The sequence below is a fragment of the Cibotium barometz genome, chromosome 30 (genome assembly GCF_041138505.1).
Source record: "Cibotium barometz isolate CiBa-2024 chromosome 30, ASM4113850v1, whole genome shotgun sequence".
In the NCBI taxonomy this organism is placed as follows: Eukaryota; Viridiplantae; Streptophyta; class Polypodiopsida; order Cyatheales; family Cibotiaceae; genus Cibotium; species Cibotium barometz.
In genome coordinates, this window is record NC_141075.1 from 13,297,999 (window position 1) to 13,325,649 (window position 27,651).

Below are 27,651 nucleotides of genomic sequence, written 5' to 3' on the forward strand. Positions count from 1 at the left end.
AATATCTTGGACACATCATCTCTGGACATGGTATTGCAGTTGATCCTAAGAAGATAAAGGTCATTGTTGATTGGCCTTTGCCACTTACAATTTCAGATGTGCGATCTTTCTTGGGATTAGCAAATTTTTACCACACCAAGGTTCACAAGTTCTCAGATATTGCTGCTCCTTTGACGGCCCTTACAAAGTTAGATAAATTGCAATGGTCACTTGAAGCTGAAAAGTCCTTTAATGATCTTAAGCATGCGTTGACAACTACGCCTGTTTTGGCTATTGCGGATCCAACTCAGCCGTTTGACGTCATGACCGATGCTTCGGATAGAGCATCTGGAGGCGTTCTTATGCAGAATGATCGTGTTATTGCTTTTGATAGTCATAAATTTTCGGCTATTCAAATGCGATATCCCGTTTATGACAAGGGATTTTTGGCAATTGTACATGCTTATAGAACGTGGAAGCATTATCTTCTTGGTGCAGATTCAGTGGTTAAGACAGATCATCAGTCTTTGACCTACATCTTTACTCAGCCAGTGATGAATCCTCGTCAAGGACGATGGGTTGAATTTTTGGCGAATTTTCACATGGCAATACTCTATGTTCCTGGATTACGGAATGTGGTAGCAGATGCTTTGAGCCGCATGCCTTGAGCTACGAACTTTGCTATCTCAAATGTGCAGATGGAGATTCCTGCATGTTTTAAGCATGAGTATTTGACAGATAGAGACTTTGGAGATGTCTTTCGAGCTCTCAAATCTCTTCATCCTACTGTTGCAGAAATGAATATGTTTGCCGCATATACAATTGCAGATGATTTACTTTATTGCTTAGATCGCATTTGTGTTCCTCACAATGCATCTTTGCGGAAACTCCTTATTCAAGAGCATCATGAAGTACCCTTTGCAGCTCATCCTGGAATTAACAAGACATATCGTCTGTTATCAGCAACATACTTTTGGCCTCAGATGCAACAGGATGTTATTAAGTTTGTTAAAGCTTGTCACTCTTGTCAAATTATGAAAGCTTCACGACAACTTCCTCAAGGATTGCTTCAGCCTTTGCCAGTTCCTCAGGAAAGATGGGAAAGCATAAGCATGGATTTCATCACTACCTTGCCGCGTTCGCAGAAAGGCAATGCTCAAATTTTAGTAGTGGTTGATCGGTTTTCCAAAATGGCACATTTTATTCCTTGCAAGAAGACAGTTTCTGCTCCAGATCTTGCAGCATTGTTCGTACAGCATATTTTCAGAATTCATGGATTGCCAAGATCTATTGTTTCTGACAGAGATCCAAAGTTTATTGGACATTTTTGGACTTCCTTATTCAAATCTCTGGGTACGAATCTCTTGTTCAGTTCTGCTTATCATCCTCAGACAGACGGACAGACAGAAAGAGTAAATCAAATTTTGGAAGAAATGCTTAGACATTATATTCAGACAAGATTAGCTTCTTGGGAAGAATATTTGCCTCTTGTGGAGTTTGCTTACAACAATTCTCCGCATTCAGTCATTGGAATGACTCCTTTTCAAGCAGCATATGGTCACACTCCGCTTGTGCCTACAAACTTTGTTCTTCAACACAAGGTGGCATTAGCAGATCAGTTGATTCAAGAAATGCAAGATATTCTTGTACAAGTTCGAGACAGACTGGTTCATGTTCAGTAGAAATATCAAAAGTATGCGAATAAGCACAGAAGGCATACTGAGTTTCAAGAAGGTGACTTGGTTTTGCTTTATGTTGCACCGCATCGATATAAGACAGTAAAGTCAGTCTTTCCGAAGTTGCGACCGCGTTTCTATGGTCCATTTAAAGTTATAAAGAAGATTTCAGTTGTCAGTTATAAGTTGGATCTTCCACCATCTTGGGGAAAAATTCATCCGACATTTCACATCTCTTGGCTTAAGGAATACATAAAAGGAGATTCATCTATTCCGGAGTTATCTTCTTATGTTCCTGAGATTGAAGATGATCACATTATTCTTGTTCCTGAGAAGATTCTTGAAGTTCGTCAGAAAGAAACAAGACGGAAGATTACTACAGAATTTCTTGTTAAGTGGATGGACTTGGATGTGTCAGATTCTACTTGGCAGACAGATGAAGAAATGCAACAATATCCTCAACTCCTCCAAGAATTCTTTGGCAGACGACCGACTCTCATTTAATTACATGGGTTTTATTTTAAATGGGAGGGAATGTCACGATTGTGACTTAGTTCATTATACGCAGTCTCCTTATGGTTATAGATACTAAAGTGACATGATTACAGAGGACCCCTACACTCGGATGGTCACGACTATTCACTCTAGAGACATGCCTCTTCATCAAGAGCCACACTCCTTCGACGACTGGTCACACCCCTTCGCTCTAGGGTTGCAACTCTTCATCCAATGGTTGCAGCTATTCGTCCAAAGGATGTGTCTCTTAGCCTAGAGTCATGACTATTGGTCATGGGATGTGTCTTTTCATTCGTGTCTCTTGAACTCCTATATAAGGAGCCTGTTGTATCACAATTTCAATCAATCAATCAAACATCTGTGTTCAAGTCTACTTTCAGTTTCAGTCTTAAATACACAGATAGTGGATGAAATACTAAGTAATAACAGTAATCCTCACATAGGTGGAAGTGTGCACTATCCATGTTCTAGCCCACTGTGTGGATCCACCATGACCTATGGCCACTCGCCAGTAGCCAACTCTTATGCACGAATCTCTCCAAATGAATGAATTTTCTTGCTTATCTAAATTCAAAGGAAAACATGAAAAACATAGAAGAAAGTATAATTATTACAAAGGATACAAAGAATTCTTTCTTTCATTTTGCGTTGAGTCATGACAAAAGCGGGACACCCAGAAAGCCCTATTCTTCATCAAACAGTTTGACACCGCCTTTGGAGGAGAGAACTTCTCTAAAAAGTCCAAACTCCGCATGGTCCGTATGCATTTGAAGGATGCAACCTTGAATTGGTAGCTAAAAGTGGTACAAGATGGGACCAAGCCTACATCATGGACCGATTTCAAAACCATGTTTAACAAGAAGTTCCTTCCCGCAAACTTCAAGGCAAATGTGCAGAAGGAAGGGGATGAGGTAAAGCAAAAGGCCAAAGAAAGCGTGGCAACATATCTTAATAATTTTCAGCCGTCTCTTTGAAGTTTACCTCATATACTTCCATCCCATCATTGATGGAAATGCGTAAGTTTGTTAATGGATTGCAACCAAAGCTTATGCAAGCAGTTTATATGGTGGGACCTAAAACCTTGGAATAAGCTCAAGACAAAGCCTTGTAAGCCGAAGCTCTACACATGCCTTGGATGGTGGGCAAATCAAAGAACGAGAATCAAGATTCATCCCAAAAGAAGAGGTTCAAAGGAGGATCTCAAGCAAGGAACGAGCCATAAGAAAAGAAAAACAAGAATGAGGATAAACCCCCATTGTACTAAAAGAAGCTATCCCGCAAGCGACTCGAGGAGTATGTCAAAGAAGGTAAATGTTTCCAATGTGGAAAGAAAGGACGCATGGCTGTAAAATGTCATGATAGACCAAATCAAGAAGCCAAACCACCCCAAAGTAATGCCTTGCTAAAAGAACATCAAGATGACACACCACCAGAGAAGAGGCAACTTTTCAAAGCTTGGGGCAAAGTGGCAATCCAACTCATGCTTATCCACTTCGATAGTGGTGCTACCCACCACTACATCCATCCTCGAGTGGTTAAGGCCATGAACCTCCCTTCGGATAGGTTCAGACTTCCTATTACTGCAAGTCGGCTTTTAAAGGAATGTTAGATGAGGTGACTCCTATTTTGGGAAAGCTTCGCTTACAGATTGGAGACTATGTGGATCATGAGAACTTTGTTGTTGGCAAAGTTGGACATTGTGATGTGATCTTGGGTATGCCCTAGCATAAGAAGATAGACCCGGCTATTGATTGGGCTAGAAACAAGATTAGGTTTCCTATTAAAGGCAAGAATGTAACTTTTGATGTAGGAGTTGAGGGGTATTCCACTCCGCAGTTCCTAAAGCAATAAAGCAATCTATTTCCTCATACTTGTTGATATATGTAAGGGATCCTAAGGAATCTGAGAGTGATGAGTCACTCTCAACTCTTGATCATGAAAGGAAAGATTTCCTAAAGAAGTATGAAGATTGTTTTGCAGGCACTCTTCCAATAGAGCTACCTCCAAAGAGACCGGAAGATCATCAGATTGACATCATGCCTAGAAGCTCACTTCCTAACAGACCTCCTTATCGAGTGAGTCAGGCTCAACAAGAGGAGATTATGAAGCAAGTGACCGAGCTTTTGGAAAAGGGTTTGATTCGACCTAGCTTATCACTTTTTTGCTCCCCAGTCTTATTGGTTCAGGAAAGGATGGTTCTTGACGTATGTGTATTGATTACAGGGCCCTTAACAAGATCACTGTAAAGAACAGGTTTCCTATTCCTAGGATTGATGATATCCTAGATAGATTGTGTAACGGGAGGCGGACGCGTGTATTGGAATCGTATAAATGTGAACAAGATTCTGAGCATTTAACACTTGAGCATTACAACCACAAAGCTGAAAATGACAGTACACCACATAAAGGGGCCGATGATAGGCTGACCCCCCCCCCCCCCCTTTAGGTTATATTACCAAAAGAGTCTGCAAAGTACAAGATTACGGGTGCCTGGGGATTCACCACCAGCCTGCACCGGATTCTTCCAAATACATCATGAATGAATACATTTCAAACAAGAGAATCTGTAGGTACATCCGCCATACACACAGGTACATCCGCCCTGCACAAGCCTCTTCACAGGTACATCCGCCCTGCACAAGAGGTAAATGGATCTTTAGGCCCTGTTTCCACGCGAGAAATTGATCCAGAAACCTGTGTTCTCCGCGAGCAAGTGTCCCCAATGCTTGCCCTAAGCACCTGTTACACCAGGAATCCTTGAGACACATCCATGCTCACATATTCCATTGCTGTCCAGCCTGTTTTGTGCAATAACCAGTCCAAAACAGCAACTTTCTATTGCGAGAAATCCACCTGTAAGGGGTCCTACAGCCCTGTGGAGGTCCCTAGAGCTGTCCTGTACTGTCCAAGTTGACTTTGGACACCTGTAACCAGCCCAAAACTCGCAATAACCAGAAATTGCAGGTCTGAAATTTACCAACTAGCCCTTTAGAAGAGTGTGGGGATCGTTGTCCAAGCTTGTGTGAGTCCGGGAAGCAAGCAACCAGCCCTGTAGCAACTCCCAAAGCTCCAACCAGCTCTCCAATGTGTTGAATAATGAATAAAACAGCCCAAAAGGCCTCTTGAGGGAGGCGCCTTTTTCCAGTGCCACCTAAGGGGCCTGGTGGGTACACATTCTGGCTGACATGTGTCCCCATAAGGTGTCTAGGTAGGTGTCCAGCCCATAGTGCTCCATTTGTCTTGTTTGTATAAGTTTAGGTCCAACCAAATGGGAAATGGCCATAAGCTGTCCGGACTTCATTAATTTTGGTCCAACCAAATGCGAACGCATTATAAGTTGTCCGGCCACTTATTAATGAGTGTGGACCTGCAAACCAATAAACCTTAGTAGTAAATGAAGTAAGCTGTAAATTGAGTGTGGACGCACTTACCACCTGCAAAACCCATAAGCCCACAGTTTTAGGTCCAGACAGGAGTGCACACACGTGTCCACAAGGTGCCCGGGCGTCCCCGGTCTCTCGGACTTCACAAGCCAAAATAACAAGCATTGTCCAGGCAGCAAGACAATGTCACACAAAGTAAAATAAAGTTATGGCATGCATCATTTATGCATTGTGCACATGTAAACTTGTTTGTTGGCTAGGAGCGCCCTTTGTTATTTGTTGTGGCATGCCAATTTCTAGCTTTAATGGCAATGCACAAGACCGGATGGATCTTATGGGGGAGAACCACCTATCATCATTCTTGTACTTGAAAATATTCCGCCTGCCATCATAACACACCATGTGTGCATGGCCGGAATCCACACGGGCACCGCCCGAAAGTCCACAAATGTCCTGCCATGTCCTTGGACTCATATGCATCCACTCATATGATCCATACACATGCCCAGGTATAATACATACATGCATCCGCATGGCCCTAGAATATAGGGGTTTGTGACATCTCCCCGGCTTCTAATCAGTTGACCGCAACTGAAAAGCCTCCAGATAGGCCTTCAAAAGATCTGGGTAATCCTCGAAGTAGGCCTCATCCATCCATTTCGCATCCAAAGCTGAATAATTCTTGAACTTCACAAGGTACCTACGAACAAGTTTGCCTCCCGCAAGCTTTCGTTCCTTGTGAAAAACAATTTGTTCAGGTTGAAGAATCTCTTCCAGCTCATCCACCTCGGGTGGGTCTTCCAAAACCGGCTCAAACGGTGTCGGTCCCACATAAGGCCTCAATAGGCTCACATGAAAAGCATTATGCATGTTCCAATGATCTGGGAGTACAAGCCGAAATGCAACATCATTGATCTTCTCCAAGATCTGAAAAGGTCCATAGTACCTGTTGGAAAGCTTAGGGTACTTTCCCTCTTTTCCTGGCCTCTTCCTAAGGCGTGCCTTTTCAAATTTCAGCAAGACCCAATCACCTTGTTTGAATTGTACATCCCTTCTATGCTTATCAGCTGCCTTTTTAATCTTGGTTTGAGACCTCTCTATGGCTGTCCGCACCTGTGCAAATGCAGTATCCAAGTCTCTGACATACTCATCTGCTGCAAAAATCTCATCCTTTGTACGAAGGATGGGTGGTAGTACCACCTTGCCATAGATAACCTCAAAGGGCGCCTTGCCCGTAGAAGTATGTACCGTATTGTTGTAGGCAAACTCCACAAGTGGTAAATACTTCTCCCAATCCGATTTGCGGTCGGATACATAAGATTTCAGCAAGTCGAGGATGGCTGAATTTGCTATTTCACTTTGGCTATCTGTCTGTGGATGGTAAGCTGATGAGAAGTTCAGCTTTGTACCCATATTGTCAAACAATGCACGCCAAAATAAGCTTGTGGTTCTAGGATCTCTATCCCCCACAATAGATTTAGGCATGCCATGGTGTTTGAATATCTGTGCCAAAAACATCCTAGCCATATGATCTGGCTTTATTGTCTTGCGCACGGGAATGAAATGTGCCTGCTTGCTAAACCTGTCAATGATGGTCCAAATAGCATCATTTCCCTGTGGCGTCCTTGGCAAATCCATAATGAAATCCATAGCAATGCTTTCCCATGGTTCATTTGGTATAGGCAAAGGCTGAAGCAATCCAGGTGCTTTATGTCGGTCAAACTTGACCTTTTGACATACCATACATTCACGTACATATGCTTCAATATCCTATGACATAAGATGGGACAGCAATACCCTCTTGCAAATCAGCCCTTACATGTGCAAAATCCTCATCCAGATGATAAGTATTACGCATATCCGATAAGTCCTCATGGTATGCAATTGTAATAGCATGAACCTGTGGTCGTCTAGATAAGGCATCCGCCACCACATTCTTTTTCCCTGGAGTGTGTAAAATCTGAAAATGAAACATTGAGAGGAAATTTGCCCATCTCATATGCTTCTCTGAGAGCTTACTTTGAGTCAAAAAGTATCTCAAACTTTGATGATCAGTTTTGACCATAAAATCAGCCCCTAAAAGATAGTGTTTCCAAATAGTAAGGGCATGAATTACAGCCAACAACTCCTTCTCATAACCTGTAAGTGAAGCTCTGCATGTTGCAAGCGTCTGCTCTCACAGGCAATGGCATGTCCTTCTTGGTTCAAAACACCCCCTATGCAGTCCCCACATGCATCACATTCCACCACAAAAGGTTTGTGCAAATCCGGAATAATGAGTACCGGTCCCGAGATGATTGCACTCTTCAACTTTTGAAAGGCATCTCTCTCTTCTTGTGTCCATTTAAAGATTGCTTTCTTCTTCGTTAAGTCATGTAATGGAGCGGCAATGAAAGCAAAATGCTTGACGAACCTCCTGTAGTAAGCACATAAACCAAGGAAGCTCCTCACTTCATGGACTGATTTCAGCTCTGGCCATTCTTGCATGGCTTGTATCTTTGCGGGATCCATGCGCACACCATCCTTTGATACAATGTGACCAAGATAGTGAATCTTTGGGAGGAAGAATTCACTCTTTTTTGCATTTATGTAGAGCTGATTTTCCTTAAGCTCTTTAAACACAATAGCCAGGTGCTCACGATGTTGGGCTTCATTCTTTTAGAATACAATAATGTCATCAAAGAATATACCCGTGAACTTTCTATGCTTTCTGAATACCTTGTCCATCATCCTGTTGAAGGTAGCGGGTGCATTTGTAAGGCCAAAAGGCACCACCAAAAACTCATAAAGACCAAAGGCTGTCCTGAATGCAGTCTTGTGTACATCTTGAGGTGCCACTCTCACTTGATGATACCCACTCTTGAGGTCTATTCGGCTGAAACATGCCGAACCTTCAAGCTTGTCCAAGATGTCATCAATGCGCAGAATGGGAAACCGATTCTTGATGGTTATCTTATTGAGGGCACGGTAATCAACACACATCCTGTAAGTACCATCCTTCTTTTGAACAAGAAGTACCGGCGAGCAATATGGCGAGGAACTAGGCCAAATCAAACCCTTTTCCAAAAGTTCATTCACCTGTGCCATAATCTCTTCTTGTTGACTAGCACTCACCCTGTATGGTGGCCTATTAGGTGGAGAGCTACCGGGAATTAGATCTATGCAATGATCTTCCGGCCTCTCTGGTGGCAACCTTGCTGGCAAAGCATTCGCAAAACAATCTTTGAACTCATTCAAAAAGTTAAGCTTGTCTTGATCTAATGTACTAACATCAACACTAGAATGTTCAATGGTATCACATACAAAAACCAAGTAAGAACAAGCTGATTTCTTTATTGCCTTATTAATTTGTACATGGCTTACAAGAGGTATGGTACTTCCAGTAGTACCAGCATCTATAGAGTGCTCACGGCCTCTATGTACAAAGCTGATTTTCTTCTCTTTGTAAGCTTTAATAGGCTCTAAACGGTGATGCCAAGGCATCCCCTACAAAACATCACAACCTGTAAGAGGAGCCACTAAAAAGCTCTCATGGTCAAGGTAGTCCTGTATATGTACACGGAGCTTACCAATGACCAGAGTTACATCAACCTGTTTGCCCTCAAAGGCGGCATCTGCATTCATTTGCATTCCCATGTCTTCCACATTGAGACCTATGGCGGCAGCCATTTGTACGGATATAAAGTTATCTGTGGAAGCATCATCAATTTGCCCCAAGCCTTGCATATGACTCTACTCTTGGGCTCATGCCCTGTATTACCCTGTACATCGGGTATAACATTCACAAGAGGCTTTTCCACATTAGGCTCAGCATTCTTAGGATTCTGTGGGCATTTAGGATATATATGATCTTTACTACCACACTTAAAGCATTCTCCAGCCTTCCTGTACTCTTCCAATTGCTGTTTTGAGAGTCCAAAATTGTGGCGTTTACCCCCCGGCTTCTTTCTGAAATTTACCAACCAGCCCTTTAGAAGAGTGTGGGGATCGTTTTCCAAGCTTGTGTGAGTCCGGGAAGCAAGCAACCAGCCCTGTAGCAACTCCCAAAGCTCCAACCAGCTCTCCAATGTGTTGAATAATGAATAAAACAGCCCAAAAGGCCTCTTGAGGGAGGCGCCTTTTTCCAGTGCCACCTAAGGGGCCTAGTGGGTACACATTCTGGCTGACATGTGTCCCCATAAGGTGTCCAGGTCATAGTGCTCCATTTGTCCTGTTTGTATAAGTTTAGGTCCAACCAAATGGGAAATGGCCATAAGCTGTCCGGACTTCATTAATTTTGGTCCAACCAAATGCGAACGCATTATAAGTTGTCCGGCCACTTATTAATGAGTGTGGACCTGCAAACCAATAAACCTTAGTAGTAAATGAAGTAAGCTGTAAATTGAGTGTGGACGCACTTATCACCTGCAAAACCCATAAGCCCACAGTTTTAGGCCCAAACAGGAGTGCACACAGGTGTCCACAAGGTGCCCGGGCGTCCCCGGTCCCTCGGACTTCACAAGCCAAAATAACAAGCATTGTCCAGGCAGCAAGACAATGTCACACAAAGTAAAATAAAGTTATGGCATGCATCATTTATGCATTGTGCACATGTAAACTTGGAGAACCACCTATCATCATTCTTGTACTTGAAAATATTCCGCCTGCCATCATAACACACCATGTGTGCATGGCCGGAATCCACACGGGCACCGCCCGAAAGTCCACAAATGTCCTGCCATGTCCTTGGACTCATATGCATCCACTCATATGATCCATACACATGCCCAGGTATAATACATACATGCATCCGCATGTTTCTAGGCCTGACACGCATCCGCATGTCCCTAGAATATAGGGGTTTGTGACAGATTGGATGGAGCCACTATCTTTAGCAAGATCGATTTGAAGAGTGATTAAAGTCAGGATTGTTCTTGAAGACATTCACATGACAGCATTTAGGACTTACCTTTGGACTCTATGAGTATTTGGTGATGCCTTTTGGTCTTACCAATGCCCCCTCTACTTTCAACCGAATGATAGAAAGAATATTTCGAGCACATAGAGAGTTTGCAACTACTTTCTTTGATGACATTATTGTGCATTCAAAGAATAAAGAGGAGCATTGAAAGCACTTGGATATGGTATTTTAGGAATTGGGAAGCACAAGTTGTTTTTGTTTAGCCCTCATATGAGGCGACTTTGTGTTTAGCCCTTCGTGGTTGTACTTAGCTCTTTGTGGCTGTTTTTTCTTTAACTAATTGAAGGATCTCTTTCTCGGGAAAGAAAAAAAGTCGTTTGTGAATGACAAGAAGAGAGTTCTTTTTGTGAGAGATTCACTACTTGGGCCATATAGTGTCCAAGGAAGGGGTCACGATGGACCCAGATAAGGTCAAGGCTATTATGGAATCGCCAGAGTTGAATAGTGTGCATGCAGTTTGAAGTTTCCTTCGCTTATGCTCTTACTACATGAAGTTCATCAAGTGGTTTGTCGTGATAGCAAGTCCATTGCATGATTTGACAAAGAAAGCCGTGGGATTTTGGTGGGCCAAAGCTGAAAAAGAATCCTTTGAAGCACTAAAGTTTTATGCTAGCAAAGGACCAATATTGATTATTTCAGAATTATCAAAACCATTTAGGGTAGAGTGTGATGCCGCATTGGACCAGCCTTGAACCAAGAGAGCCATGCCGTGGCCTATGAGAGTCGAAGACTTCAAGGAGCCGAAAAGATCGCACCCACATACGAGAAAGAATTGATGATTATCATTCATGCCTTAAAGATTTGGAAGCACTATCTTCTGGGTGTTGAGTTTGTTATCAAGACGGATCATCAAAGTCTTAGGTATTTTATGTCTCAACCTAAGATATCAGAAAAGCATATAAGATGGGCTAGTTATTTGGCCCAATTTCATTTTCAGATTATGCATACCCATGGGCCATGGTAAAGACAACAAAGTAGTAGATGCTCTATCTCGAAGACCCATGCCCCATGCAGTTTCTATGGGATTTCACTGTGTTGAAAGATCTTTATGCTACAGCTGAAGATTTCAAGGGCATCTGGGACAGGTTGCAGAATGGAGACTTGGTGACCTCTTATGTCATCAAGGAAGGGTTTCTTATGATGCAAACCCGTTTATGTGTTATCAAGGATTTGAAACCAAAGGTAATGGAAGAATGTCATGTCCCATCCTACATGGGACAGAGGAATCATGACAACAACTCAGGCTTTGGAGAGTTACTTCTATTGGCCTAGCATGAGAAGGGACATCGATCGATATGTTCGAGAATGTTTGGTTTGTGAAAAGGTCAAGTTTGATCAACAAAAACCCGTAGGATTATTACAACCTTTGCCAATTCCCAATATTCCATGGGAAAGTATTGCTGCTATGGACTTCATCATTGGGTTGCCAAAGTCAGGATTTGGGAATGATGGAATATGGACTATTATTGACAGGTTCAATAAGGAAGCCCACTTCATTCGAGTGAAGAAGACCATCCGTACCAGAGCATATGGTGAGATTGTTTATTCAGTAGATTTTCAATCATCATGGATTACCCAAATCCATTGTAGGGGATAGAGATCCTCAGACTACCAGTTTCTTTTGGAGAGCACTTTTTGACAACATGGAGATAAAGCTGAATTTCTCTTTGGCTTATCATCCTCGAACAGATAGGCACAGTGAGATTGCAAACCTCACTATTTTGGATATACTAAAGTGTGATGCTCTCGAAGCCAAAGATCAATGGGAGAAGTACTTGCCATTGGTTGAATTTGCCTACAACAATACTATTCACTCTTCGACAGGCAAAGCTCCTTTGGAGATTATCTATGGCAAACCATTGTTGTTGCCTATTTTAAAGACCAAGGAAGAGATCTTCCATGCGGACGAGCTTGTTCGAGATTTGGATACAGCCTTTGCATAGGTTCGAAAGGCTATTGAGACATCACAAGCCAAGCAAAAGAAAGCTACAAATAAGCACAAAAGAAAGGTCACTTTTGAAGAAGGAGATTGGATCTTATTGCGATTTGAAAAAGCAAGACTTAGAAAGTCAAAAGCCAGCCCAAGATACTATGGACCTTTTCAGGTTACCAAGAACATCAACGATGTATGTTATCAATTGGACCTTCCAAATCATTGGAGGATACATAATGCCTTCCATGTCAATTTATTGCAGCCATATACAGGATTACCCCTAGAGGAGCCTGTATTGGAGGATCCACCAGAAGTGGAAGAACAAGAAGAAATCTTACAACTGGAACAGATTGTTTTCCATTCCGTGAGAAAAAGAGGAAGTACTGTGGTCAGGAAAATCCTCTTGAAGTTTAAGAACTATTCGCCTATGGATGCGAAATGGGTGGCAGATATTCTTCAAGCTTATGAGGAAGCAATTGGTCCAAATGTATTTGAAGTCCAAGCTTAAAACGTCTTGTGATCAAGACAAATTTAAGAGAGAGGGATTGTACCTCTAGCCCTCTTCATTGTATATATTTATATTGAAATGGAATTGATCATTATCTTGCTTATATAATGGTCTTGATTGGATATGCTCTTGTTTGGGTGGCAACGATGCCCGAAAGTTCAAGGAGCAACATTTGTATATGGGAGGCAACGATGCTAGAGGACCCATTGGACGGCAACAATGCCAAATATTTCGGACTTCGCAGTCGGGCAGTCATTGCAACTAGGGCAACTCTGACAGTCGAATCATTGACAGACTTAAGACATGTGGACACCACTCTGTAGTCTATAGGAGGTACCTCTAGGAGACTTGGTGTTCAGCGCCCCCCCCCCCCCCCCCCCCCCCCCCTCGCCGGAACAGCATCATCACGGATGTTCTTGTTCGAATCTAGAGGCCTTGTGCGTTTTGCTTCTTTGGCCACTGATGTTGAAACCCCCATCCCCACTGTTGTATGAGGTAGCCTTCCTCCGAGAGTGGCCAGCCAGAGAGGAAGAGCACCTCCCTCCTTGTTTTCTCTGTTCTACTCCCACCATGGCACTAGGCCCGTTTGTAGCCATCTTTGGCATTTTTCAGTAACTAATAGAAGGACCATTTTCCGGGAAAGAAAAAGGGCTTATTCTCTTCATATCCCTGCGTACAGCAAGGGGGGGACTGATGTAGGCTATCATGAGTGGTCAAGCTCTTGCATCAGACCTGACATGAGGGTTCAGGTGTTGGTGTCATTGTGGCTCTTTTGAGCACATCCTGCAATCTCGAGTCGCGATTTTCACCCGGGATGATTTCATTGAGAGGCCTAGTGATCTCCACAAACACGTGTCCCATGCCATGTGAATTACCATTGATCAGCCGAGGGTGTTGTCATACCACCTAGGGATGCGACAAATTTTGTAGGACAAGAATGGAGTGAGCACCTCCCAAACCCACGGTAGGCTGGTACCACACACAGTTGTTACGAGGGGCGCCTCTAATGGTTCGAGGCGTTCGAGGCGTATGATTGCCTGATCGAGGCGTCCAAAAAAGAAAAAAAGAAAAGAAAAAAGAAGGCTGGTTTGAGTCTTTAGATGGGGGCTTTAAGGGCCCAAGGCAGCCCCTCTCACACACACTCTCTCTCCCTCATTCTCTCCCTCCCTCCCTTAAGCCTTTCTCAAGACCCAAAGTTCAAACTTCAAACTTCAAACACACTAGGATGATGATGTTTTTTATACCCACTTTTGGAGCTCTCTATACTCTATCGGTTCATTTCATTTTACTTTGTACCCTTGAATCTTGATGATGTATCCAGATGATGATGATGGACTATTTTGGTCTCATAGGTCATTTTGGCCTTTTGCAGATGTTTAATACAGCTTTCTTTCTTTCACACACACACTCTCTCTCCCTCTCATACACGCCCTCTCTCTCAAGGCTCATACATACACACACTAATCTCTCTCTCTCTCTCTCACACACACACACAACTTTCACTATATATAGTATATCTATCTATCACTATATATATATAAAACAGACACCTCTAACACGCCTCTAACGTCTCTAAAAAATACGAGTCTTTCGAGGCACGTACCATACCCGCCTCGTACCAAACGCCTCTAACAACCTTGGTACCACGGACCGGGTAGTCCTCCAAGAGAGGGAACACATTCCCTCCAAAAAACAAGATGGCCCCGGTCCTGGAGACCCAGACCCTCCACTCGCCTGATCCAGATTTGGGACTTGCTTTAGCGACGTAGAGGCAGCCCTACATGTGGTGGAAATTGAGGCCAGGTACACAGTTCATGAGGAGGATGAGACATTATGAATTTGGACACACGAGGTTCTTATCCTGCCTATTGTATTGTACACACCTTTCGGTAGCTAGTCTTTTATGTTTTTTCATGTTATCTTGACATCCAGTTTACTCATGGATCCCTATAACAGCTTTTTGGTCTCATAGACACTTTGGGTCTTTCATAGACATAATAACCTCTCTCTCTCTCTCTCTCTCTCTCTCTCTAGCCAGTTCCTTCTGTCTAGGATGAGCCCAAACTGAGACAGCAAATGAGTTTATCCAGATGCCAGATTACTCAGAGATTCATGTGTCACATGCACTAAGGATCTCCATGGGCCAGCTTCGGGTGTCATCACACAGGCTCCACATTGAGGCAAGGAGAACCGTGTTTGCACATCTGAGGACCGAGAGCTACAAATATGCATGAGGTTGAGACTAAGGAGCATACCGTCCTGTGACAGCATACTAGGAGATTAGGGAGTGCTTTCAGTGCCTATTCTGTGAGGGTTTTGGCCTTCTTCGTCGAGTCAGAGTTTGAGGGCCAAAGGTCTTTCTGCATGAGATATAGAGACGCGGAGACCCAACTCATGAGGGGATAGAGAAGGCAAGAAAAACACCTGACATCTTTAGAGCATTGGATGGTGCCGAGTTAGAGATCCAGATGATGATGAAGTGCAGCACCAGATCAGGGCACTGATAGAGAGAGTCTAGCCAGGGAGTTTCCATCCTGATTTTAGACACACAGGCTGCTGCTAGCTGCTCTTGGACAAAAACATGAACAGATCAAAGACCTAAATCAAAGCAAAAGAGGCAACCCACCAGACGACACAATCTCATGGTGATCCATGAGTTTGGATCCCCCTCACTTGATGAGGTTTTGGGAGGGCACTGTAACTGTGTCAGGTCTTGACATACCATGCCTTCATTGTCTGTCATGGTCATCTTGGCACACTCTAAAGTTTACACCTATTTTACATTATGCTTTGTTTAGGTCATAGTGGATGCCCTATGCATCTCCCACCACAATACTCTCACAGCATTGCATGGGCCATCGTTTCAGCTCCCTGTAGACATTGATAAAACCTCTCTCTCTCTCTCTCTCTCTCTCTCTCTCTCTCACACACACACACACACACACTTTTTTGTAAAACTAGTTGAAATTGCATTATATCATAAATGTACAAAAGGGTTTGACATCGGAGGATGTCTAAACCCTAGAACTTAAAAACAGCAGTAAAAAAGTTCTATGCAAGAGCAGGGCAGTGCTCAAGAAAAGAGCCTATGCCCTATCCATCAAAAACAGTAAAAGAAAAGCTGAACACAAGAAACATCCAAATCTCCCTCATGCACGGCATCATATAAGGACTGCCGCAACGAGGCTTGGAAGAACTCATAAGGGTGCTGAAGGGGTGAATTCAGATATGTATGATTTCGCTGTAGCCAGAGGGTCCATAAGGCCCAGTATCTGATCCAATGGAAGAAAAGAGAATACTGTGACAAAGAAGCTGATAAGGTGCCAAACATCCAGAAAAACTTGTAGAACCTGTGTGCAGGAAATCTGAGAGATAAAAAATAGGAGATCTTGTCCAGAAGGATTCTGGAATATGAACAAGACCACAATAAATGCGGAACACTCTCAGTAGTATGATGACATCTTGGACAAATAGGAGAGGCAATCCTTCTTTGAGCCAATTTCACTCCCACTGGAAAAATACCGACAATGCATCTCCAGAGAAAGAGTCTCTGTTTCAATGGCATTTTCAACTTCCATATTAATGTCAGTTTTGCTTTCCACCAAGCTAAAGACTTATCCAGATGCCAAAGAGAATTAGCATGCTGAGCAATCCATGGAGGAGGTAATATCAATCGATAAGCCTGTATAGAAGTCAATAGATGCAAAGATTGAGAGGATAATCTTGAGCCTGAAGACTGAAGATGCCAATCTTGAAGCCTGTCTCTTACATCCAATGTTGGAATCGGAATGAAAGGGTGTAAGAGATCTGCAATAGCTTTCCATATAGATCTATGATGCATCCCAAGATTGTATTGTTGGCATGCTGCCGGAAAAGAAAGAATTTGCCCTGTAGTATCCACTACGTCATCAATGAACCGGATGCCCAATTTCATAAGATTGTAAGCTCTGATTGGTTGTTGTACAGCAAGGGGAGAGTAAAAAACAGCACTCCAATGTATGCTTTCCATTTGAAGCGAGGAAGCTATAGGAGCAGGATGGGGAGACCATTTGATGCAAGAGAGCACTTTCTTCCAATCCTGAATCAAGGAAGTAGAAAATGGACAACCAGGGATTTTACCTTGAAATTTGCCAAGCACTACTTCCGATGGATCAACCAACCAGCGACCATAAGCATTTGTGCGCATCCGACCACACAGAATTGCCAACATGATAGACCAAGGCTGTTCTTGTTGAAAAAAGGTTTTGAGCATAGTGATCTTTCTTGCCAGCACATGAAATTTGATGTTTATAATATTCAAACCACCATGCATTTTTGGCGAGCAAAGCAGGTCCATTTTGAGCAACCTTAAAGCTTTTTTATGAAGCTTAGTTTTCCAAAAAATCTCCATGGCTTGAGACATAAAAGAAGAAAGATCTCGAGATGACCAATGTAAGAGAGGAAGGTAGAATTGGACATAAGCCAGAACAATGGACTGAACAATTCGAAGCCGTACATGTAATGGCCAAGTGGAGATCTTCCAATATTCTAATTTGTTCTTAATTTTGCTTAGCACCCAAGATATTTGTTGCTTATTTCTGATTTTCCAGCCAATGGGATAGCCCAAGTGTCTTACTATGCTTTCCGGATAAATAATCTGGCCGGGCCACAGGATAGCATGCCAGTCACAATGCTTGAGAGGTAAGAGTTTTGATTTCTGAAAATTAATTTTTAAACCACCTGCCAACCCAAAATCTGAAAGAGTATCCATCAATAGACGAAGCTCCAAAGGACTGTTCTTTGGCATGAAGAATGAATCATCTGCATAAGCCTGTGCAATGAAAGGCCGTGAACCAGAAATCTGAAGCCCCTCTAACTGTCTAGTATCAACCAGATGATCCATGTAAAGAAGCAAAGGATGCGAAGCAATAGCATAGAACAGAGCACTGAGAGGGCATCCCTGTCGAACTGATCGTTCTAGAGTCCAAGACTCAGACAAATGTTTCCCTATAAAGCATTGAGCAGTGGAATCTGAGTAAAGCCAATATATGACATTAACTAGCTTTGGCCCAAAACCAAGTTTAGACATGATTTGAGAAACATAATCCCACTGCACCGTATCAAATGCCTTTGCCACATCCACCTGCATGACCAAGATGTCTTGAGCAGAGTATTTTGCATATTCCATTGCAATGAGAGTATTGGAGATATTATCATGTATATGCCTTCTTGGAACAAAACCATATTGCCTGGGATGAAGTCCATCATGAAGGATATCCTTTATCCGGTGTACCAACATTTTAGCAATAAGTTTATATATAACAGGCATCAAAGTGATAGGCCTCCAGTCATCCATTGTTTCACACAGAGGTTTTTTGGGCAGAAGCTTAACCAGACCATGCTTCCAAGCTGAGGGAAGATGTTGATGCTGCCAGGCTACATTAACGAGCTTCAAGATTGGACCCTTCAATTCAGCCCAGAAGGCTACAAAAAATTCAACTGTCAAACCATCCCAACCTGGGGATTTATGTTTACCCAAATGCTTAAGGGCTTCATCCAATTCTGTATCTGAAAAGGACATTTCCAGCATTGAAGCTTTTTGCAAAGAAACAATAGGAGAAACAAGCTCAATAAATCTGCTCCGAGCCAATTTAGCCTGAGATGTAGAAGAAGATGGTAGAGAAAAAAGAAGCCGAAAATGATCCAGACATTGTTTTTCTAGCTGAGATAAAGTCTAGGTCCAAAGACCATCCGATTTCCCGACTCTCATGATAGATTGACTTTGTCTGTACGTGTGTAAATTTCGAAAGAAAGATTTCGAGGAGTAGCCCTTATCTAGCATAGGTTTAACTCTAGCCCTTGTCTGCCATTTGGAAAGCTTGCGTTTATCATTAGCATCAATTATGGAAGAAGCACAAGACAATGAATTCTGTTCAGAAGCAGAAAGAGACCTTTTGATGGCTAATCTGTACCAAGGACTGCTTGTATGATTTTGCCCACTGGATATGCTGTTTGGTTTCTGCCATGTACCATCTTCCATATTCCTTAATGACATTTTGAATACGATGTACAAAGGAGTTCCAAGCAAAATCCAGATCCTCCTGAGCATGAGCTAACAATGGCTTACAAGCCAATCTGATCATTTGCTGGAATTTTTCATGAGAAAGATATAATTGATTAACCTGCAAGTGTCTGACTAAAGAGAGCTGAATGTCGTCCAGAGGCATACCAAAAGAAAGGTTGAGCCAAAGTGGAGTATGATCAGATAGTTGTTGAGAATAATCAGTCCACATTTGACATGTATAATCATCATATTGCTGAGCATGAATAAGATACCATCTATCAAGCCTGGCCCAATATTCTGTAAAAGCATTATGATGATATGTGAATCCCAAAACCGAAGGGTGAGTTGCTGTCCATAAATCTGCAGTATGAAGAGAAGAAGTCATATGTTCCCATCGCTGGATTTCAGAGGGAATCATATGGGATTTATGTGTGGTATTGTCCTTCCAGTGAGGGGAATTATTAAAATCACCACAAAGTAGAGCATTTGAAGACCAAGGATATTGGTTAATGGAGTCCCACATTTGAGCTCTGGAAGCTGAAATTTGAGAGGCATACAAGGAGCCTATTTCAAAAATCTCTCCATTGATCATGCATTGGATAATCATCCATCGGCCACAAGGATCATTAAATGCTACACAGGGCTGCAGATCATGTCTGGCTAAAATGCACAGCCCAGAGAATTGTCCAGATCCTGCATAAAATATATCATAGCCTGAAAAGAACCCATGCTGGCCAGCAAAAGAATGCTGATTATGCTCTTGCAGACACACAACATCAGGATGAGTATTGTTTATATAATGCCATAGGAGTCTCCATTTGTGCTGATTGCAGAGGCCCTGTATATTATAAGAAAAACATTTAAGAGAAGTACGCATGAAAATATGTACAAGAGATGAGCAGTCCTCAAAGAGAAAGGGAGGCATCAAGCCTCTGCCATTGCCACAGGGTCTTGCTGACCCTCAAAATCCAATTCCCTGACTAAATCATCTTCTTCACAAAGTGGAATACCCTTCTTAACTGCATTGACCCATGCTTTTGAGATGGGGCTGTACGAAGAGGTAGAAGGTTGACCAGGAGATGGAGCAGAAGCATCCCAATTGCGAGATTGGAGAGGTCTTTGTTTGAGAGGCACCGTCTTCTTTGCATTCTGCCAACCCTCGTGAGAAGATGAATTATTTTCCACTAGCTTGCTTTTTCCTTTATCCTTATTTTGGGCTAAATTGGCTTGGTTCCCTGTAGGAAGTGAAGGCTTTGCTCCTTTAGCTTCAATCTTTTCCACATAAGTCTTTTGACCTCCTTTATTAGATGGCGGAGGAATGGCAGCTGGAGGAGGCGGATGAAGGATTGAGGGACACTCCGAAGCTAGATGCCCGAACTTGTGACAGAGAAACAAGCTCCAGCAAAAATCCCCCATTTCAAAGTGAAATATTTCTTTCCCAAATTAACACCCTCAATCTCAACTGCAATAGAAGAGGGGGTTGGTCTATCAGTATCCCATAAGATGCAAAAACGATTTTTGTTACCTGTGGGACGAGGGGGACAAATCACTTGTCCCAATGTCATCGCTAAGCCTGGAAGCTCTGTTCTCATGTAATCTGGGAAATCAACGACTTCAACCCATACAGGGCAGTGATGTTTGATGAGATTCTGATAATCCTTATTAGGAGACCAGGGCATGATGTGCACCATTTGACGACCAAAAAATAAAGGGGACATTTCCAGCATCTTTTGTTTTGTCAATGCATCCAAGAGATGAACTTCATAAAATCCTCTGGAGGCAAAATAGACTCCTTCTACATAGCATCCACCTAGGAGAGAATTCACCCATTGTCCCACATCATTAGCAGAGGGTATTTACCTGGAAAAAAGATGATGACTGCAGTTTGAGAGAGCTTCTTCAGAGGATGCACAAGAGAAGGCAACTTCATCTTGTAAGTGAGTTCCGGAGCAGGTAGTATCCATTCTCTTCTACTTTGTTGAAAATCCTCATTCAACATGTCAAACACATAGGAAGCATCTTCAGATGAAGGAGCTATGGGGGGCAGAGATTCCCTTGATTGTCTTTTAGGTTCAGGAGAAAGAGCTCTCTTGACATAATACTTGCTTGATTCTGCCATCGGGACTATTCGATTCAGCAGGAAGACACAGATCAGGAAAAAAAGGGGGGGACAGCACTATTGGAATGCAATCTTACAAGGAGAGGAAAAACAGAGACCTGAAGCGACTTATACAGAAGGGAAAAAACAGACCTGTAGCGAGGCACAAACACACACGCACACACACACACACACACTCCTATACACGCACACAGGTCGTGGAAGAGATGAAGAAGAGCAGATTGGCGATGAGAAAAAAGAGCATCTGGGTACCCTCAGAAGGTCGCGTAGATTACTGCAGGGCCGACACAGTCCTGGGACAAGCACCTCACCACACGTGCTCACCCAAAAGGAGCGAGCAGGTCGAGGGAGCAGGCGAGCAAGTCGACAGAGCAGGCGAGCAGGTCTTCGGCGGCCTATCTCTCTCTCTCACACACACACGCACACACAGACATGCGCACACGCACGCGCACACACACACACATGCATGCACAAACAAGCTGAGAGGTCCTGGGTTCAGGTCCTATTCCTGGCACTTCGGTGCTGTTATATGGGCCATATGTGGTCTTTTGGCTTGGCTTTGGCATTAAGACCTCTCTCTCTCTCTCTCTCTCTCTCTCTCTCTCACACACACACACACACCCCCCACTTTTGCTTATATACACGCGTGCACGCACACAGGCTTGTACATCAGCATTGGTGGTGTTTCTCTTTTGCTTATATACACGTGCACGCACACACCACTTTTGCTTATATACATGCACACATGCACGCAGGCTTGTACATCAGCATTGGTGTTGTTTCTTTTTGCATCTTAAAATCAGTGACCGTCTTCTCATCAAATATTTGATCATGTTGATGTCAAAAATGCTTGGCATGAACAGGTCGAGTCCTCGACACGCACCTATTATTGGCGAGGGAGGGATGCAACCTGTAGAAGGCATGGGTGTTAGTTCTTGTAATTCTAAAAGAACAGTTTTATCTAATGGCAATCACATATTGCCAGAGCCATTGATTTTTCCACATGAAGCTGCCAATGGCAATGGAAGCAATTTTTACGTCTCTGAAAGTAACGGAATTATGTTGTATAGTGAAAACTCTGACATTTTGACACAATGAAGGGGTTGCAGGCTCCAAGGGTGATTGGTATTAATCAATCTCTCCCACTGGTACCACGGGTGTTATTTTTACTCAGCCCGTTTGCAGTACACAGGGTGTGGAGAGAGGAGGGTTTTTTTGGGGGGTGTTGAAGAGCAAGGCAAATAAGAACACAATTTCTTCTTATATGAAAACACCTCTTCATATCTTTGGTGGCTGTGGTGTGACAGTTTTGGCTAAGTTTTCAGATAGTAATAAGCATGACCAACTACTAAGGTTTTCTGGAAGAGGTATGTTGATTCACATACTTGGGAGAAACAATGTCATGCTCAATGAGAGTGTTGTATTTTTATTCACACCATTTATTGCACTACCATTGAAAGAAAGATTGAATATCTTCTGAAATACGAGCAAGAATAAGGTTAAAGGTCACCAGCATGTAATTGACAATCGAATATTTACATCTTTTTTCATTTGCCACTAATAAAGCTTCACCAACTTTGATTTTCTACTGTCATCAGTAGTGCCAACCCCATCACAAGCATTTGAGGTTCAAGAGTTTTCGCAAAGGTAGACATTGTGATAATTTTTCGGTCAATCATTCATGGCCTTTGTGAATAAAAATCTTTCTTTCTTTGGGTTTAGAAAAGAGTGTGTAGCATGCATGCAGCTATGGGCAAACCCTTTTTTAGGGTAAAGAACAGAAGTCGTGTATTCTCTTCTTTTAAATTAATTAGCTATTGTCAATTTATATGTTAAAAATTGTCAGCCTGTCATTGGGTTTAGAAAAGAGTTAGCAGCAATTGCATATTCTCTTCTTTTTAAGTAATTATATTAAAGTTGCTTACAAGTTGAATCCCCTCCTCCCTCCCCAGTCTGCAATATTTTCTATGAGTTTTGAGTTTCAAAAAGGATCTGATAGCCTCTCTCTCTCTCTCTCTCTGCGTGCGTGCACAATGGTCTATCTGTTGACGAGGATGTCACTTCCTCATGCTCATGCAGGATTCTATTGCTCTTGAATGACCATTAAACTAACGTAGTTGTGTATTGACTTTCATAGAATACATGAAAGTATAAAAGCAGAAGAAAAAAACCTATATTTTTATGCATGTGAAATAGAAGAATAACTACCCATAGAAAGTGACTTGGATCCATTTGATAGCCAAATTTGATGTCTGATATTGGAAATTTGTACATCACTCAATGGTGGTACAATGCATCGGTATGGTAGGCGTATGTCAACTCGACATTTGTGAATAGAAATATGTACCATCATTGGATGATAATGCAATGCATCTATATGGTAGGCTTATACCAACTAGACGCTTGTGAGCTAGAATGGATAAAAGCAAATGGAATTGTATTATACCAACCTTTACCAAATTAGTATAGAATGCAATCATTTGCAGCCTATGATGGTAGTGCAAGTTTACAATTTTCAATGCATTTAATTTTTGTGCAAGTTGTATGGTATTGAGATCATGCCAAGCATCCCAAGATCTAGGCGTGGTTATGGTTCATGAAGCAATTGGCTCAAAGACCCTAATGTGTGAGTTCAAGGGAGAGGCTAAGTTATGGTTCACAAAGCAAGTGGCTCAAAGACCTTGAATTGGAGTTCAAGTGGTTTAAGGAACTAGTAGTTCAAGGACAAGCTGCCCAAGGAAACGAAGATGCTAGTATGTGGTAGAGGACCCAAATAGCATGTTTTGTTAAAATGATGAGGAGTCAACTTTTCTTTGATTTCCTATCAATGCCAGTAATGGGGATGCTCATTCCTTACTTGGATTCAAGTGGTTAAAGGAACTAGAAGTTTAAGGGCAAGTTATCTAAAAAGGAGGACGCTAGTGTGTGGTTGAGGACCCACATAGCATGTTTTGTTAAAATGATGAGGAATTAGCTTTTCTTTGATTTACTATCAATGCCAATAATGAGAGTGCTAATTCCTCATGCTTTAGAGACTTAAATTGTAATCATGTCATGACACTTCATGTGCTTACATGCATTATGTTAAGTCAGGACGATTTTGAGGGGTCAAGTAGACTTATGAGTTTACAAGGCATGAATAGAAGAGATACCCTTGGGTTGAGTAGACTTATCTGGAAGTTTTTCTTTGGGAGTTTATCTTTAGAGTGATTATGTAGTAGAGAAAACAAAATATAGCCAAGAATTTGATCTTTTATTAGGAAGTTACTAGGCTAAGAAATAAGGTACCTTTTCTATTGATGGAGAAGGTTTAAGTTTGATAATGCACATTTTATTCCTATAGTGGAGGAGGAGTACAAGAATTATGAAGTGTGTGAGTGCTAAGTAATACTAGTGGAGGTTGTGTAAGGTAGAAGTCAAAAGTTTCTTTAACATGCATAAGGCATATTCCATCCTTGTTAATGAGAAAGGTGTTTAGAATTGATGTAAAAACGGCACTATGATGGGTTTGTGTTTAGCACTACAAACCCATCATCGTGTATAAATGGTACTATGATGGGTTTGTGTTTAGAACTATAAGTGGTACTAATAGGGAGCAAAGCTATTTAGGAAAAAGTTACCAAGAAGGTGCATACATGCATAGTATGAGATGCTTGTGTGTTGCACTTATTCCAAAAGCTGAAAGAAAGCAAAAGATTTCAAGGCTCAAGGAAAATCTTCCAACAATGATGGGAATTGATTGGTTTTAGAAGTGATCAATTTATCATGGACTACAATTGATTTTGGAAGGATAAGATTCCTAGTTATTTTGTGAAGAAAATCATTAAGAGATGCAACTTGGAAAGTTGAAATCATGAGTTGGTAGCTTTGTCCAACCAATGTTTGTTATCAGGATGATGGTAGCTTTGTCCAATGTTTGTACCCTAGTAAGCTAAGCATTTGAATGGCAGTATAGATGTGGACATCAACTGTAAGTGTTCTAAGTATAAATAGTTGTCCCTTTTAGTGTTCTTAAAAGGGGCAAGAATGTTACAGCAAAGCATTAGAAAGCTTGTACATGGCAGTATAGATGTAGACATCAATAGTCAGTGTTTTAACTATGAACGTTGTCCGATAAAGGTGATTCTCGAAGACTCAATAGTGTGTGTGCCATGTGGAACAAGAAACACAGGGTTGCATGAGTATGGCATGATCAATTTTCACATTGGATTCCCAAAAGCTAGTATATACAGGAGGGGTAGTTCATCTTCTCTGTCATGCTAAGGTTTTCATGCTTTTTAGTTTTCTTGAGCTTTTATCTTTCTATAGCTCATCATGGACTATAGTCAATTTTGGAACAAAAATTAAGACACCCATGATGGTTGTAATCCAAATGACTTTGTAAATGGAGTTGTTTTGAGCTAACTGTGAAATTGAGAAAGTAAGACACCCATGACATACAATGATGGTAGTAATCCAAATGACTTTGTAAATGGAGTCGTTTTGAGTTAACTGTGAAATAATTTGAAAAATTAAGAAGTTATGGATTGTATCAAGTGGAAAAAGTGGGGATTATAAAGGGTTCAATATCCAAAAGAAAGGGTTTTTCCAAAAGAGTGGGAATTGTGCATTCCCCCCCCCCCCCCCCCGCGAAAAAAAAGAGATTCTTCTATTAGTTGAAAAAGGGACCTACCTACTAGAGGCTAGAGTGTAAATAATGCAATAGCAACCAATACAAGAAACAAAATAGGGACACTTCCTCCATGGCAAGCCACACTTGGAAGAAGGCTACATCACTAATGCAGACCCTAGCATAGTCACACTTTGGCCAAATGTGATGGAGCCTAGTGGATCTAAGTAGGCAAAGCTATGCTAAGCCGACAAATAAAACCTCAACAAACTTAGGCAAAGAAGGTAAATAACGAAGAAGATTCAATTGCCTCCTGAGTAATTAAATTCCTAGCATATGGGACATAGTAGTACTAGAAGAAGATTTGAGATAAGTGCCTGAGTACTTAAAGTCTTACAACATAGGGGACAAAAGTACATGGCAAGAAGGCTCAAAAATCCTGAGTGGAGAGCCTCATAGCCTTGCTAAGGTCAAGGAAGTAAACCTTGACATAGAAGTACATGGAAAGAAGGCTCAAAGAATCCAAAGTGGAGAGCCTCATAGCCTTGCGAAGTAAACCTTGTTGGACCAAGTGAAAAACCCAAGACAATATTTCATACCAAAGACCTCACTCAGGAATAAGACCTCAATATTTAATACCAAAGACCTCACTTAGGAATAAGAAAGTGAGGAATGATAGCTTTGCTCAAGGAGTATCAAGATGTTTCTACCTACCTCAAGTACATAGATATGAAGGGAATTCCTCCAAAACTGGTAAAACGCACCAACCCTATCTAAACAAAGAGTACAATCATGAATCCCAACAGATCATTAGCACAAGACTCATTTATGAGAAACAGCATACCAAATGGGTATTTCCAATTGTGATCACTCCAAAGGGAAACATATAAATTAGAGTAGTGTGCATCAACCTTTAAAAAGATTAATGCCACTACAATTATCTCCTCCGATGCATTATGTGTTGGTGGATAAAAAGCTAATAGCTTCTTGGATAGCTTCCCAAACGTTCAATCCTATTAATCAACACAAGATAACATTTGCTATAGAATGGTGGAGAGATTACGCATAATTCTGCTATAGTATCTTCTCCCATGCATTATATATTAGGATAAAAATCTTATAGATTCTTGGATAGCTTCTCAAAGGTTATGATTAATCCTACCAATCAACATAAGATAACATTTTCTGTGGTATGGGGAGACTACACATTATGCCACTCGGCCTAACCAACACCTTTAATGTTTTTTATGTGTTTGATGTGTGTAGCATTAAAGAATCTTCTCTAAAATATCCTTGAGATGTTCATAGAAGACATGTACTCAAAGTGGAAAGAGCATCTTTCTTGGCTTTCAATAATCTCCTCTAAAATATCCTTAAGATATAATTCATAGATGACATTTACATTCTTGAAAGCCAGGAAAGAGCATCTTTCTTGGGTTTCAAGAATCTCCTCTAAAAGATTGTTAAAATTTTCATAGATGACATTTACATGCACTCAAAGTGGAAATAGCATCTTGCTTATCTTTGGGAAGTTTTTTGAAAAGATGTAGACTTTATCGCATCTCATTGAACCCAATCAATAACAAGATTGCATAAAGTCATATTATCCAAGCACATTGTCTCTAAGAATGGCATCTCTAGCAACAACAAAAAAGGATACACATGATCTTGGAATTGCCACCATCTACCAACTACAAAAGGGGTGTAGAGATTCATCATGGGTCATGTAGGATAATATAGGAGGTTTATCTTCATGTATGCTGCTAGACCTTTGGATAGGTTGCTAATTATCTTTGATGGATAGATGAATGCTAATGGGCTTATGAAAAACTCAAGAGGACTTTAGCAAGTGCACCACTACTGAGAGCACTAAATTGGGACATGATCTTCCCATCCACACTCATATGTGAGCTTTTACTATTGGA

The 27,651-nt window shown here is 41.8% G+C and overlaps 1 protein-coding gene across 5 annotated transcripts in view; it reads left to right on the forward strand.

The window, feature by feature from the left end:
• Window positions 1-22,701, forward strand: part of LOC147621180 (ubiquitin carboxyl-terminal hydrolase 18-like) — a 45,113-nt gene extending 22,412 nt beyond the window's left edge. For all 5 annotated transcript variants that reach the window (XR_015269772.1, XR_015269773.1, XM_086823908.1 and 2 more), the window contains one exon: window positions 21,981-22,701. Coding sequence is in view for 3 of the 5 variants with exons in the window: in XM_086823908.1 (XP_086680034.1) it covers window positions 21,981-22,215 (235 nt within the window). In the remaining 2 variants the exon portion in view is untranslated. The remainder of the gene's footprint in view (window positions 1-21,980) is intronic.
• The last annotated feature ends 4,950 nt before the right edge of the window (window positions 22,702-27,651 follow it).